The sequence below is a fragment of the Macaca nemestrina genome, chromosome 16 (genome assembly GCF_043159975.1).
Source record: "Macaca nemestrina isolate mMacNem1 chromosome 16, mMacNem.hap1, whole genome shotgun sequence".
In the NCBI taxonomy this organism is placed as follows: Eukaryota; Metazoa; Chordata; class Mammalia; order Primates; family Cercopithecidae; genus Macaca; species Macaca nemestrina.
In genome coordinates this window covers 85,544,049-85,560,628 of record NC_092140.1, presented here as the reverse complement: position 1 = coordinate 85,560,628, position 16,580 = coordinate 85,544,049, and the positions used below count along the sequence as shown (strand labels likewise).

The window sequence follows — 16,580 nt, the reverse complement described above, 5'->3', positions numbered from 1 at the left end:
TTCTTAGGCTAATATGGTATCATATATAAAAAAATGCTCAATAGTAGAATAATTTCATAATGTTGAGTAACTCCACAGATCCTCCCAAGTTTTCAAGAATTTATTGAAAGTCAGCTCTTGCTTATCTGTGGAGTGGGAAGAGTATCACAAAAGAATCTTAACACCTAGGCTAGCTTGTTTTTTTTTTTTTTGAGACAGAGTCTTGCACTGTCGCCGGGGCTGGTGTGCAATGGCTCGATCTCGGCTCGCTGCAACCTCTGCCTTGTGTGCTCAAACGATTCTCCTGCCTCAGTCTCTTCAGTGGCTAGGATTACAGGCACCCGCCACCAGGCCCGGCTAATTTTTCATATTTGTAGTAGAGACGGGGTTTCACTATGTTGGCCCGTTTGGTCTTGAACTCCTGACCTCATGATCTGCCCGCGTCAGGGTCCCAAAGTGCTGGGATTACAGGCGTGAGCCACCGCGCCCGGCCACTTGTTCTTATCTAATGATTTTTTAAAAATCTTTTTTATGATACAATAATATATGAAGACAGAAAAACACACAAATCAAATATATGGTTTAATGTCCACCACTTGGGTCAAGAAAAAGAACTGTGCTAGTCACTCCATAAGCCCTCCCAAATGCCATTCCCAGTCATAATCCTCTCTCTTCCCTATGAGTAATCATTATCCTGACTTTTATTCCTTTCTTTACCATAATTTCATTACCTAAACGTGTAGCCCTAGGCACTACAGTTTAGTCCTGCCCATTTAAAAATGTTTGATGTATCTTTTTAGTCTATTAGTCCACATGCTTATCATCTATTGCTTTCATTTCCTACAAATGATCTGTTGAACGTGGGCTGCTGACCTGTAGAATTTCCAGCAGTCTGTTTTTGCGGATTGCATATTCTTGGTGCAAGTCACCCTGTTCTGCTGCCCTCTGTACTGGCAGCAATTAGGCAGCTGGGTGCAGACACTGGATCAGACCTCAGTTCGAGCCCCTTGGCAAGACTATAGGAGGTGTACGGTGTCTGGATGTCTCTCTTTTTACAGTCTTGACAGCCTTTGACACTGAATGGTGAGAGTCTAATTCTATCATTTCTTTCTCACTTATTAGTTAAAATACACTAATAAAGACACACTTCTCCTTGTCTACCATTTGATTACCTAGTGATACAATTACATAGGAAAAGCAAGATAAATGTTTGATTCTGTCCCTTTTACCAGTTCTACCAATATACCAACTTTTTTTTTATTTTTTGTAATACACTGAACTGGTTCATTTTAATCCTCTGAAGATGACCAATTAAAAGTTTAAATTATCATTATGAACTCAAGGATTGAAACACATCTAGCATGTTTAAACCAAGTACAGTTATTATTAAAGCTCAACTAGTCCCATCTTTGGCCCATAGAGCCTCTTCAAATTGACTTCTGAATTCTTTTGACATGCCTCATTTACATGGGACATGCCCCATTTGTACGGCATAACAAGATATTCCAGGATTATCTTGAACATTTTTTGCCCTAGACCTGGAATCAGCCATGTCTCCAAGAAGTCCTGGTTCAAGAGAACTACTACTGGATTTGGTTATTATTTCTAAGCCTTTTCAGTGGCCAGAGACAGGAAATAACCTCATGAGTTCATGTGATGTTGAGACTCAATTTTCCATGGGTCTCTTGTGTTCCTGCACATCTTACAAATGAAGCATTGCTGGCTATTTCACTCTAAAATATCTTTTAAAGGTGGTTTGTGCAGTGAACAGCCTTGAAAATAATGTGTCCCTCCTGAGCAAAGGATAGGTTTCCACAGCCTTGGAAGACAGAGATAGTGTCTCTTTCTAGAGCGATGTGCAGGCTGCCTGCTGCCCATTAAAAAAACGGCTGGGCGCCGTGGTTCATGCCTGTAATCCTGGCACTTTGCAAAGCTGAGGTGGGCAGACAGCGGGAGCCCAGGAGTTCAAGACCATCCTGGGCAACATGGTCAAACTTCATCTCTACAATAAATACAAAAATTATGGCCGGCGCTGTGGTTCACACCTGTAGTCCCAGCACTTTGGGAGGCCGAGACAGGCGGATCACAAGGTCAGGAGTTCAAGACCAGCCTGACCAATAGGATGAAACCCCGTCTCTACTAAAAATACAATAATTAGCTGGGCATGGTAGCATGTGCCTGTAGTCCCAGCTACTCGGGATGCTGAGGCAGAAGAATCGCTTGAACCTGAGAGGCGGAGGTTGCAGTGAGCCGAGATTGTGCCACTGCATTCCAGACTGGGTGACAGAGCGAGACTCCATCTCAAAATAAATAAATAAATAAAATTAAATAAAAATAAAAAACTTAGTCAGGTGTGGTGGCACGTGCCTGTAGTCCCAGCTACATGGGAGGCTGACGTGGGAAGATGGCTTGAGTCCAGTTGAGGCTGCAGCGAGCTGTGATGGTGCCACTGCCCTCCAGCCTGGGAGACAGTGTGAGACCCCGCCTCAAAAAAAAAAAAAAAAAAAAAAAAAAGACTCAATTTCCTTAAGTTCAGTGCTCTTCTCCTATAATGCAACCTACCGTGTGGGCAGGTATCATCTGGTCTTCTTCGTTGTTGCCCTGTGGGACTCTGGGCTCAGGGAACTGGCACAAAAATGCTGATACTCTGGCTATTGCAATAACCCTGAGTAATAAACTGTCCTTCACTGCTGACCCATGAAACAGCAGCAGGCTACCTTGTCAGCGTGCAAGTAGGGTAAAATCTCAGACCTTTCAGTTTTTACAACTGACACTTCCAAGTTCAATTCAACCTCTTTTCTCTTACACTTTTATTGTGTTTCTTCCCACACCAAGAATCTTGGTTCTCAAAGAGAGGGCATTAGAATTAAAATATCCCACAATTACTCATCTGTTTTTATATTACGCTACACACCTAACAGTCTCAGAATACTAATACTAGTTCTACTAATACAGTTACTACAAACATTAAAACTTTTTTGCATATGCTCTTGCCATTTGCCTCCCATTTTTCAAATGATTGTACTATATCTACACTGTCAGATCATACAGTCCTTATGTAACAAATTCATTCTCCTTAGCCCTCAATTAGTCCCAGTTCTTCGTCTAACTGAATATTTCATGCTCACCCCCACTCCATATTTTGCTGTCTCTCATTTTAGTTGTCTGAAGCTTGTTTCTAGTAGATTCCACAGAAAGGGACCATGGGAAGAGTATTTCCTGAATTCTTGCATAATGAGAACAATTTGCTCCCTTCACATTTATAAGTCAGTTTTGCTGATTATAAAATCTTTAACTCAACTTTCTTTCTTTCAGTGAACTCTATCTCTCTCTGGCACAAAGTGCTGTTACTGAAAAGTCTGAAGGAAATCTAATCCTTCCCTTATAAGTCTCAGGGTCTTTGTTTCTACATGTCTAATGGATCTTTTCCCTTTTTTGTAAGTCCAAACATTTTATTAGCCGATGGCTTAGTGTTGGTTGTTCTAGCTGGATATTTTCAGATGTGCACATGGTTTCAAATCTTTTCTTTTTTTTTTTTTTTTTGAGATGGAGTCTCGCTCTGTCGCCAGGCTGGAGTGCAGTGGCCGAATCTCAGTTCACTGCAAGCTCCGCCTCCCGGGTTTGCGCCATTCTCCTGCCTCAGCCTCCCGAGTAGCTGGGACTACAGGTGCCCGCCACCTCACCCGGCTAGTTTTTTGTATTTTTTAGTGGAGACGGGGTTTCACCATGTTAGTCAGGATGGTCTCGATCTCCTGACCTCGTGATCCGCCCGTCTCGGCCTCCCAAAGTGCTGGGATTGCAGGCTTGAGCCACCGCGCCCAGCCTCAAATCTTTTATTTCTATTTCAGAAGAGTTCTCGGGAAATATAGATGTATTTATCATAGGCAGCTTCAAGGGTGGCCCCCCAGGATCCCTGCCTGCTGGTATTCATACCCTTACAGTTCCCTCCCAGCTGGTCTGTATGATCAACAGCATATGGTATGGCAGAGGTGATACTAAGTCACCTTCTGAGGTTAGATTATAAAGAACCATGGCCTCCATCTTGCATCACTCACTTCGGAGAAACAGGTTGCTAAGTCGGAAATAGCCCTATGGAGAGGCCCTGGTGGTAAAAAGCTGGTATCTGCTTACAACCACGTGAGTGAGCTTAGAAGCAGGCCCTGAAGCCCCAGTCTTGTGTTGAGATGACAAGAACCCCACCCAACAGCTCAGCTGCAACCTCATGAGAGACCCTGTGCCACTCAAAAAAGCAGTTGATTCCTGACCCGCATAAATTGTGAGATAAAAAATGTTTGTTGTCTTGAAGTTGCTAAGCTTTGGGTAATTTGTTACACAGCAATAAATAACTAATATAGTATCTGCTCTTTTATCATCTAATCAATCTTTTTGCCTGTCAACAGTATTTGTCATTTTTCTTCACTCCTTTATTATCTGTCTTCATTTCTTCTTGATTTCAAAAAAAATTTTCCTTTTTGACTACTATTTTCTTAAGGCATTAAATGTTCTGTTTATCTACTCAAATGTTTCTTCTGATTTATTCATATCTAAAATGATTTTTATTTGCTTTCTAATTATTTCCTGAGTCTGTCATTTCTACTCCTGATTTACCAGATTCTTTGACACTTCATATTGCTTTTTTTTTTTTTTTGAAGACATGGTCTCACTCTGTTGTCTGGGCTGGAGTGCAGTGGCACAATCTCAGCTCACTTCAGTGTTGACCTCCTGGGCTCAAGCCATCCCACCTCAGCCACTGGAGCAGCTGGGACTACAGACGTGTGCCACCATGCTCAGCTAATTTTTAAAATTTTTTGTAGAGACAAGATCTCACCATGTGGGACCCAGGCTGGTCTCAAACTCCTGGGCTCAAGCGATCCTCCCACCTTGGCCTCCCAAACTGCTGAGGAATATAGGTGTGAGCCACCGTGCTCAGCCTCTTTACTTATTTTGAAATAGTAGATTATAATTTTGACCTATTTTTTTTTTTTTTTTGAGACGGAGTCTTGCTCTGTCACCCAGGCTGGAGTGCAGTGGCCAGATCTCAGCTCACTGCAAGCTCCGCCTCCCGGGTTTACGCCATTCTCCTGCCTCAGCCTCCCGAGTAGCTGGGACTACAGGCGCCCGCCACCTCGCCCGGCTAGTTTTTTTGTATTTTTTAGTAGAGACGGGGTTTCACCGTGTTAGCCGGGATCGTCTCTCGATCTCCTGGCCTCGTGATCCGCCCGTCTCGGCCTCCCAAAGTGCTGGGATTACAGGCTTGAGCCACCGCGCCCGGCCAGTTTTGACCTATTTTGTAGTCATGTCTTTCTAATGTGCTTTGTCTGTAGGGATATTATTCTACTCCTTATTCTCTTGTTTCTCATAAAACTTTGTAAACTTTGTATGGAACTTGACCTTAATACTTTTCTATGGTTTATTTTTATGTGAGATTACTTCTCCATACATTTTAGAATGAGTCCAGGAAGGCTCTTCTAACTTCACAGAGCTCTCTTTTCTGTGACTTTGTGTAATGTTCAAGTAAACAGCAGCCTGCTTTCTGGGACTTCCTGGCTGTTCTCCCTGACATTGGATTAGATCTTCTTTTCCCTTCCTCCTTCTTTATCCCTGTCCTGCTCAACTCTGAGACTCCTCCCAGCAGTCCTTCCTCAGTGTGGGGGCCTGTTTTAGAAAGGTGCCCTAGTGGATCTGTTTTGAGAGGTCATGGGGGCTACACTGCTCTGGCCTCTTTCAATCTCCTTACCTAAAGCCTGAACCCTCACTCATTATTGGAGAGCGTAAAACTCCTCCCAGCTCCAGCTCATGTTCATAACTGGCTCCCAAATTCCAGAGAAAAACCATGAGTTATGAGGGGGTTCTCCAGTTTTCAGATCTGGCAGATGCCACCCCATTGCTTCCTTCTTCCTCCTGCACAGATGCTTAGACCATGCAGGTTCTATGGCAACTGGTGGTTTGTTTTAGGGTTTTGTGGGTATACCCTGCAACTGAATGCTGTCAATGCTCTCCATGGGTTTTTGGTTTTGCTATCTAGTTGCTATATGTGTTTTTGCATGGGGATTCAGAGAGACTGAAAACTATGCTGCTACTGCAGTTGCCATCTTCCTAATGCATTTCTAATGAAGATATAGTAACCCTAACCCAATCGGGTTTTTTTTTTTTTTTTTTTTTTTTGAGATGGAGTCTCGCTCTGTCGCCCAGGCTGGAGTGCAGTGGCCAGATCTCAGCTCACTGCAAGCTCCGCCTCCTGGGTTCACGCCATTCTCCTGCCTCAGCCTCCTGAGTAGCTGGGACTACAGGCGCCTGCCACCTCGCCCGGCTAGTTTTTTGTATTATTTAGTAGAGACGGGGTTTCACCGTGTTAGCCAGGATGGTCTCGATCTCCTGACCTCGTGATCCGCCCGTCTCGGCCTCCCAAAGTGCTGGGATTACAGGCTTGAGCCACCGCGCCCGGCCCCATTCGGTTTCTAAAGTCAGCATGTTAGACAAAAATTGAGTATAGTTTTAGATTACCCTTGAAAATGCCTTAGGAAGGTGTCTTATAAGAGACTGGCATACTGTCTCTTAGGTAAGTCCATCATAGCTGATCTTCCTCCAGCAATAAAACATATTACTGGATAATAATCTTCATACCAAATAAAGCAGCTGACATGCATTTAGGGGACAGATGATACGAAAAATCAAATCGTTTAAATAAAAAAAAAAAAAAAGAAAAATCAAATCGTTTAACATTCATATTCAGCGTGGTAGGATGGACATACTATGAAAGATTATCCAGGAACTAAAACAGAGTGACGCCACAACAAATTTAAATTCCCCATCTCACATTCACACTGTACTTTAATAAAATTACTCCTCCATCCTCTTTACTTCATCTCATGTGCAAATACTTGAATATTATAAGAGAAGACTGTGACTTATTTGGTATAGATTGAAACAGCCAGTCTTAGGCTACCTGAGTTCAAAATTCAAGCTTCTCTTCTTCCTAGCTGTCTGCCCACAGGCAAGTTAGTTCCACGCTTTGGTTTCCTTATGTGAATAATAATAGTATATAAGTAGTGCTACAGCACTGCACACCTGAAGGGGGAAACATTCACACTGAAGAGTATATGAGTAGTGCCTCAAGGCATATGCAGGCATACAACATAGCCTTGAAATTTTACTCTCCAAGGGTTTTTGTGAGGCATAACCAAGATGAATACATGCAGAACATTTAGTACAGTGTTGACATTTAGCTGTCGAGAGGTATCAGTCGTAACTGAAACTATGCCATTGGCTTTCCTGGATCAGTGTGAAATCTTGTGGAAGAGAAAGGCTGTCAAGCTCCCTATGAGATAAACTGTGACACAAGGCTAGAGAGCTGATATACCCTAAAGGAGGACAATGAAGGTGTATTGTGGCCTTGCCGGATGAAAACAAACTGCTTCTGGTGGCTTTTACTGACAGGGACGGAGAAAAAGGCATTTGCCACATCAACAGCTATATACCAGGTACCAGGGAATATGTTAATTTGCTCAAGTGATGAAACCACATCTGGTATAGCAGCTGCCGTTGGATTCACTGCCTGTTTAAGCTTTCAATAATCCATCATTTCTCCAGGATCCACCTGTCTTCTGTACAGGCCAAATAGGGGAGCTAAATGGGGATGTGAGGGGAATTACCACCCCTGCATTTTTCAGGTCCTTGGTGGCAGCACCAATCTCCACGATCCCTCCAGAACTGCAGTATTGCTTTTCGTTTGCTATTTTCCTAGAGGCCGTTCTGGTGGCTTCCACTTGGTCTTTCCCACCATAATAGCCTTTGCTCCATAGGTCAGGGAACCAGTGTGCGGATTCTACCAGCTGCTGAATATGTCTATTCCAATTTTGCGTTCTGGAACTGGGAAAATAACCACAGGATTGGTTACTTTCACCCTGGGCCCACTGTGAGATGGGCATGAGCTAAAACTCATTGGTCACCTGACCTCCACACAAGCCCCTATCCTGACTAGTAGATCACAGTAACATTTTTGAATGTCCTAGAATTAGTGTTGGCTTACAGACAGTGACTAGAAGTCCTCTCTGATTACTTTCTTTTCTCCAAAGTATAGTTACTGTACTAAAAGGCTATACACCCCTTTGAGGAGGCTGGGGAAAAGTTTTGGCAGTATCCTGGGGATTTTCCTCAAGGGGACCTACACACTCGCCTTCACTCAAGGTATTCTGGGTCTGGAAATTGGCTCAAGTCTGGAAACTGGTTGAGCAGCTGTGATTCTCGGTTTTTATGATTCAGGATAGCCTTCTGTTTACTTGACCTAGAAATCTTCTCTTACACAGATCAAGTAGTAGGCTTCCTATCTATTTCACTTCTAGGAACACCATGATCAACGCTGTAAGTCCGCAAAAGTGAGACTATTCTGCTTGCTTTTTTTTTTTTTTTCTTTTGACGGAGTCTTGCTCTGTCGCCCAGACAGGACTGCAGTGGAGCAATCTCGGCTCACTGCAACCTCCACCTCCCGGGTTCAAGTGATTCTCCTGCCTCAGCCTCCTGAGTAGCTGAGGGTACAGCCATGCACTACACTCGGCTAATTTTTGTAGTTTTAGTAGAGACGGGGTTTCGCCATGTTGGCCAGGATGGTCTCGAACTCCTGACCTCAGGTGATCCACCCATCTCAGTCTCCCAAAGTGCTGAGATTACAGGCGTGAGCCACTGCGCCCGGTCACTGCTTGCTATTTTGACTCTGCTGTCTGGCACGGTAATTACGCCTATTACTTGGCATTTGGCAGTGGGGTACCACCAGTTGGCCCCTGCCACCCTGGGATCGAATTACTCCTACTACGTTTAGGTTTCCCAATTCAGTGACCAAAGTCCCCACTGTATGGTGTGACCTAGAGAGAAGAGTGGTCACAGAGATCCTGAAGGATGCTGGGGCTCCCCACAAATATGTTTCTCACAATTGTGGTGAAACGTGAGTCATCTGGACACATAAAATTCACAATTACATTCCAGTAAGCCACCCCTCTCCAAATTCAACTCGTGAGTAGAGAATACCAAAACATAATTATAAATATTCATCCATCGAGGGCTGGGGAGATCATGCAATATATTTTATAGAATCCCTTTAATGTGGAAAATATTTCAATTCATTAGATACCAGGTTTACAGATCGATAGTGTCAGACCTACACTACATATCTAGAACCATTACCCTCCACTGCTTCCATAGACTATCTTGTGATCATTTAGTTTGAACTATTTCTGAAATGGTTAAATATTGTCTCTATCTGTACCTACTGCCATAAAATGATATGACTTTGAAAGTCACTTAACGTATGAATTTGTACATGAAACTTTCAACTTTAGCTTTTAGTGCTATGTGAATCTCTATGGTTATCTATGAGTTCCTCTCCATTTCAATTAAACATTAAAAAAATATATCTGTGTGCACACACATGTAATTTAACATGTATATAAGGTAGGTGCTTTTTGCCCTTTCTTTATCCACATCATTTTCTTCTCCTAACTGCTTCTAATAAAGAAATCATTTTTTTAGGCTGGGCGTGGTGGCTTACGCCTGTAATCCCAGTACTTTGGCAGGCCGAGGTGGGTGGATCACGAGGTCAGGAGGTCATTTCTTTTCCCACTGCCACTCTGGAACATGACTGTTTGCTTCCATTTACTATCCCCTCTCCCCACTTCTTTCGGGACAGAGTCTAGCTCTGTTGCCCAGGCTGGAGTGCAGTGGCACAATCATGGCTCACTGCAGCCTCGACCTCCTGGGCTCAATCAAACCTCCTGGGCTCAATCAAGCCCAGCCCTTAGTCTTTAATTTTAAAGGTATATGAGTAAAATATTTGTAATGTTTCTTTTTTTTTAAAAAAAGGAGGCTTTTAACTTTTCAAAATATTTTTATTTTGCCAGTGAGTTAGTGTATCTAAAGGCAAGTTTTCCCAACCATTGTTTAGGCTGCTCTACAAACCTGGAACAGAATCTCTCTTCCTGTTATTGAGGTCATCTCCCTTTTATTCTTGAAAGTCTCATTCAAAATACACCTATCAGAGTTCACTCACGATATTTTCCACTACTCTCCTTTTCACAATGCTGCTATTTCTTCTTACATTCTCCTTGAAACTCTCTCCTCTTTTGCTTCCATAATATTTTACTGTCCTCATCCTTTTTCTGCTTATCTTGAATCCTCCTTTTATTTTGCTAACTGGTCTATCCTTCTAAACGTGGCCATTCTCCAAAGCTTGTTGCCCTGAATGCTCTCTCTCTACAGACTCTCCCTCACTTATTCTCTCAGTATCAGACATTGTCTCTGAGTTAACAGGTATCAAATAGTTTGCCTGAGTTCTGTTCTCTCACCAAAGATCTGGTTACTCAACTTAATATTTACTCCGAATATTTCTTTCTTTTTTTTTTTTTGAGACTGAGTCTCACTCTATTGCCCAGGTTGGAGTGCACTGGTGCAATCTCAACTCACTGCAACCTGCGCCTCCCGGGTTCAAATGATTCTCGTACCTCAGCCTCCCGAGTAGCTGAGATTACAGGTAATTTTTATATCTTTAGTAGAGACGGGGTTTTACCATGTTGGTCAGGCTGGTCTTGAACTCAGTCTCCCAAAGTGCTGGGATTACAGGTGTGAGCCACTGTGCCCAGACTATTTACTGACTATTTCTAAGTGGATGCTCACTATAACCTCAAACTTAATAATTTAAAAACCATTCATCATTATTCTTTCCAAATGGTTTCTGCCTTCCAACTTCTATTCCATCCAACGGCATGAATGAGTATCACAGTCTTCTCAGCTAGAAAGATTAGACTCCCTGTGGCTCATCTCCTTTGTGTCAGAATAGAATCATGGGATGTAGTGCAGCTCTGGATCAAACAGACTAAAATTTAATCCCAGGATTGCCATTACTTACTGTGTGGTCCTGGATTAGTTAGTTACTCTCTGAGCCTAGATTCTCATCTGTAAAATGAGATTAGTAATACCTATTTCACAAGGATGTGAAGTTGTTCACACAGGACATACTGGATAAGCAACAGTTCCTCTCACATCTAGTTACTCAGCAAATTATGCCTATTCATCCTTTGAAGGTCTCTGACACATAATTCTACTTCCCATTCTAACTCTTAGTCATATCTGGATTACTGTAATAACCTTTTTGCAGTCTGCACTAAATCTAGCCTTTCCATCCATGCATCCATGCATCCATCCATCCATCACTATTGTCAAAATAATCTCCTTAAAATATATTTTATCAAATCATATTAATACAATTTTCAACAGCTTCCTACTGCCCATCAGTCAAAGCTGTTCAAAATCTATCCACTCAAACCTACTTCAGAGATTACTTCCCTGACAAGCTATGGGTAAACTGGCCTCCCCACTCCCTCCCCGACACACCAAGACCTCTCCCACCAGCATGCTGCTGCTCAGGTTGTTTCTTCCCTCTGCGCTCACAGATAACCCCCTTTCCTGACCACTGGTTGTATCTGAAATCTGTACCAAGTACAACTTCCTTAGGCTGTATGCTGGTTCTTATTTCCCTTTACTGTTCAACTTACATGAATCTTCTCTCCCTACTTTGATAGTTTGTGGTTTATTATTGATGACTCCTCTGTCTACTACAATGTATCACTGCATAACCAAGCAGAGGAAAACTTTCAAATGGATTAAAAGAATGGGACAAATGAGAGAATTATCATCACGTTTTGAATCAATATACTTGAGTATTTAAAGGTAAAGAACTGCACTGTTTGCCTACGTTGTATTATTATTATTATTATTTTTTGAGACAGTCTCGCTCTGTTGCCCAGGCAGGAGTGCACTGGGGTGATCTCGGCTCACTGCAACCTCCCCCTTCCGGGTTCAAGCGATTCTCCTGCCTCAGCCTCCCGAGTAGTTGGGATTACAGGCACATGCTACCATGCCCAATTAATTTTTGTATTTTTAGTAGAGACAAGGTTTTACCATGTCGGCCAGGCTGGTCTCAAACTCCTGACCTCAGGTGATCCACCCACCTCGGCCTCCCAGAGTGCTGGGATTATAGGCATGAGCCATAGTGTCCAGCCGTTGTATAAATTTTTATCAGCCAAAAGAGAACAGAAGTTTCTTGAAAATAAAGACAAATGGTTAACTTTTTCTATATTCTCATAAAAATCAAACACATTAGCCACTTAGTCTAATTAGTAATACTTATTATATTATTTTATAAATAAAGCTATTTAAAGTAAAAACCTTAATATATCTTTGCTTTCAATAACAGAGAAAAATGATTTTGAGGCAAGATACGTATCTAAGTTCCTCAGGGGAATTTTCTCTAATTCACATATTTCTCCCTAAGCAAACGCTTCCCTCATTTCCACTCTCTTCTCCCAGCTAACAACTCTACTATAATAGAAAGCCACTGTGATTGATGAGCCTATGTCACAGTGTTTAGTAGATATACACCAAAAGTTTAAAAAAAAATGGGACAATATGGTTCTAATCAAGATCAGAGGTAAAATAATTTTCAGTATCTGCTACGGGCAAATTCCTCAGTATGCCTACCATAATCTGCTGGTGTATAATTCAGAAGTTCAAATTGCCAGTGTTTATAGCACGAATAATTCTGGTACATGTCAAATATTTCTCGGGTAAATTGTTGGCAGATGTCACCTAAAAGAAAATATGAAAAATATTTAGTCAGAACAAATTTCAGAAAGCCATCCTTAAGACTAAGTCCTTTAAGACACAAAGAATAACTATTTGCAAATTTAAATACATTTAATGGACTTTTAAAGTTAGTGTTATCAGATAAGGTAAAATTCAAGGACTTTTTAGATCATTTAAATAATAAAATAAGTTTACTGACCTCCAGTAGTTCTTCCAGATGTCACCTCTAAAATAACATCATTTTTGTCATATTTCTCCTTTGGCAGAAGGCTCTGGAAAAGCTGGAATAAAAATCAGCATTTGTGTGTATATTTTCCCTGGCATACTATTACTGAATTTAAATAAAGGCCCCAAAAACATTGAAAAAATCAATAATTGGCAAAATCATACAGTATCCCAAATAGGATATTCCAAAAATGCTATAATAAGTAGAACTAATTAGACCTAAAACAGGTGATCAATTCAGGTTAACAATGGAGTTACTTGTCAGTATATTTTCTGCACTGTTATCAGATTATCTTAATTTTCTAGAATGCAGAAGTTCAGATCAAAGTCCAGGGTGTTCCATTCAATTTTCTTCAGATTCTGGCTCTTATAATTAGTTCTGAACAGCAGCTTCTTTCATCTAACGAATGAAGCAAGGCTTTCAAAGTCTTCAATTTGAGAAATGATTTCATATTATCTCCTGCTGTAACTGACAGCAGACACCAGCCATGCTGTGCCTTCTCAGCAGAGTCGCTCTAATTAAAGACTATGTTGAGGGCTCCCAAGATAAGGCTCAAAATGAGTTTCTCAGCTGTGACCAGAAAAAAAAAAAGGCTTCCTAATAAAGAAAGTAACCAACTTTCCTCTTAGGAAGAAAAGGGAAGTAATTTCACTATTACTAAAAAGTTTTTCAAATCAAACTAAAAGTACCTATGTGTCATGATTCTCCCTACTGCCAATTTCTGAAATACTCCATCTCTGCTAGAAATGATATAATCTATGGGAGAGAACATCAGACTAAGAGTCAGACATCTTCTACCTTTGATTAACTGGTTCAATTCGTAATAAAAATAACTGATATCCCATGTAACCTCCCCCTTAACTTTTCAAAAAGCCCGTCTCTTGGATTCCCAGAGTAAGAAAGACTGAAGGTAGGAAGACGGCAAATGTGACAGAGGGAAACATGGTATATCGTAGTGTGTTCTTCATTGTCTTTGTAGACAAACCATCCGTTAAGCAAGAAGGAAAAGAGACCACTATGGAAGGGAAATCTTCCATTTCCATGTCTAGGAGATATCAGCTGATGCTGATACAGTATCATGAATCCTGAGAGGCTCCAGTATGCCACACCCTTACTAGACCTAACCAAACATGTGTGTTAACCAACTATTTCTACGCCTTTGGATTTATTCTATTCTATCCAGAGTGCAAATTTCCAATCCTTAATTAACAGTCACCATGAACTCCTCCTCCACTTCTCACTCTTAAAACCCTCTGACTCGTCCCTGTGGTGAACTAAATTTCTTTACCAGCATGTATGCTCTTACTTAACAAGTTAACAGACTCAACTTTGAATTTTTCTTTTTTTTTTTTTTTTTTTACCCTGGGAGTCTTTGTTTTATTATGTGACACCGTAATTTCTTCATTCTCATTCTGCAGCAAATTATAGGAGACCAGCTTGATCCACTTATCATAAGAGCACACTTAAAATAGTGTTTGGAAACCATTTTGAGCACCAAAGCAGAGTCTAGCAAAAACAGTATTCCTTTATACAGCACTACTAAACTAGTCTACTTCTGAAAACCTACCTCATTGTACAACATGTTGATTTTTTGATCAATGGTTTGCCTTTCTTCCAGTGCAAGTTCTTGTAACTGCTTTTCATCTTGTTTATTTAGGCCTAAAAGCCAGAAACAGAAATAATGATAAAGTTTTGGGGAAACTCCTAAGTAGCCATGTTCCTCTTTGGCTACTAAGTTTTATTTCAATTGCAAATGCAAGGGATTATACAAGGGAACATTTAGAATATTTGGAAAATGTCAATTAACAAGTATTTCAAAAAGCTCAATGTGAAAAGTAGTATAATCGTGCCTCCCAAAACCTTGTGTGTGTGTTTTTTAAGGTAAAATAGCTTAAAACATTTAATCTCTAAACAAATCAATCTATTAACAGTAGTAACAAAAATATGCTTAATATAGAAACCCACATTTACAAAGCTCGTTATTTGAAGGTCTATAATTACATAAATCAAGTGATTAATCAAACAGGTTTAAAAAGGGACTAGCTAATTAAAATATAAACCCAAATAAGGTAAGTTTTGGAACAAACTGGAGTGAGCATTTCCTGTCTAAAGGTGGCGGCTGTAACTCAGCATACTGTGACATGGTCCAGCACAGCTACAACTTCCATATTATCCAAGAGAAGTCAGAAATAAGAATTCTTAAAACCTCCTGATACATTCATACTCAGTTCACGTTGTTTTTTTTTTTTTTAGAGAGATGAGGACTCACTATGTTGCCCAGGCTGGAGTGCCAGTAGCTATTCTCAGATGCGATCATGGCACACTACAGTCTCAAACTCCTGGACTCAAGCAATCTTCCTGCTTCAGCCTTCTAAGTAGCTGAGATTACAGGTGTGTGCCACTGTGCCTGGCTTAGTACGGTACTTTAAAACACATATCATGGCCAGGTGTGGTGGCTCATGCCTGTAATCCTAGCACTTTGGGAGGCCAAGGCAGGCAGATCACTTGAGGTCATAAGTTCGAGATCAGCCTGGCCAACATGGTGAAACCCCATCTCTACTAAAAATACAAAAATTATACAAGCATGGTGGTGCACGCCTGCACCCCTAGCTACTCGGGAGGCTGAGGCAGGAAAATTGCTTGAACCCAGGAGGTGGAGGGTGCAGTGAGCCGAGGTCACGCCACTGCACTCCAGCCTGGATGACAGAGAAAGACTCTGTCTTAAAAAAAATACGTATCATGTGTGTCAGACAAAACATACATTTTTGTAACCTGTCCTGTATGGAGAAAATGGGCCTTTTTCTATTATTTCCAAAGCAGAAAGTTAAATCATGGAACTCTAGCAAAACAAGATAATAATGATCTAGTTATTGACCAAGGATGGTAGACCTCATGACCTTTGACTCCACTACTTTAGAGGCCTAGAGGCTTCGTCAGTGGGCACTGCTACAAGTTGAGGTAAGAAATTCTGACCCTTAATAATAATTATAAAGAAAATAGAAATGAAGAATCACAATTATAAAGAAGAGAAGACTCTTTTAAATTATTCTGTAGTCATGGAAGTTATTAGGGTCTGGTGGGAGTCTGTGGCTCATTCAAGCTTTCAACATTTAACATTTTGCTAGACACTCTGCTAGTTGCTGGGGAGACAAGGAAGAAAAAAAAACATAGCTTCAGGTCTCAAGTGGCCCAGTCTGGTGGCAAACACATATACATGATTACAATATGTGATGGGGCAGTGCCAGTGTGCCATGGGGGCATAAATGAAGGGGACTAAACCAGACGTTAGCACTTAATGAGGGCTTCCTGGCTAAGGCGTCGTCAGAACTAATTCTAATTATGGATCATCTGTTGTAGAATTTTAATGTCACCACTAGTACCACATTGTGCACATGTCACAAATGGAAACCAGGCTGACATTACTTAATAGATACCTGCTGGTTCAAAGGTATCAGAAAAACCTTCTGATTTGCAGTCATATAAAATTATTTTTGTGGTCTCATTATTTGCTGTAAACCTGTAGAATCTGTCTAATTCAATTTCATTATATCAACAAAGATTCAAGAACCTATTATGTCCCACGTTTAGTGCTGCAGAAGATAGAAAAATGAGTAAGACACAGGACCTGACCTTGAAGAACAGACAATGGGGTTAGGGGCTTAGGTTAAGACAGTTACATAAAGGATTATAATACAAAACAGAGAAAGGTAACCATACTTGTTTTGCAAAGGGTACTGAAGCCAAA

The 16,580-nt window shown here is 41.1% G+C and overlaps 2 protein-coding genes across 12 annotated transcripts in view; one reads left to right on the top strand and one right to left on the bottom strand.

Moving 5' to 3' along the window:
* LOC105491738 (N-alpha-acetyltransferase 16, NatA auxiliary subunit) overlaps positions 1–16,580 on the top strand; it is a 249,151-nt gene that overhangs the window by 117,315 nt on the left and 115,256 nt on the right. The gene's annotated exons all lie outside the window — the stretch shown is intronic.
* Positions 1–16,580, bottom strand: part of LOC105491737 (mitochondrial translation release factor 1) — a 95,132-nt gene that overhangs the window by 29,152 nt on the left and 49,400 nt on the right. For all 8 annotated transcript variants that reach the window (XM_011758394.3, XM_071081447.1, XM_071081449.1 and 5 more), the window contains 3 exons: positions 14,403–14,494; positions 12,809–12,890; positions 12,505–12,612 (listed from right to left, as the gene is read on the bottom strand). In XM_011758394.3, coding sequence (XP_011756696.1) covers positions 12,505–12,612; positions 12,809–12,890; positions 14,403–14,494 — 282 coding nt within the window. The remainder of the gene's footprint in view (positions 1–12,504; positions 12,613–12,808; positions 12,891–14,402; positions 14,495–16,580) is intronic.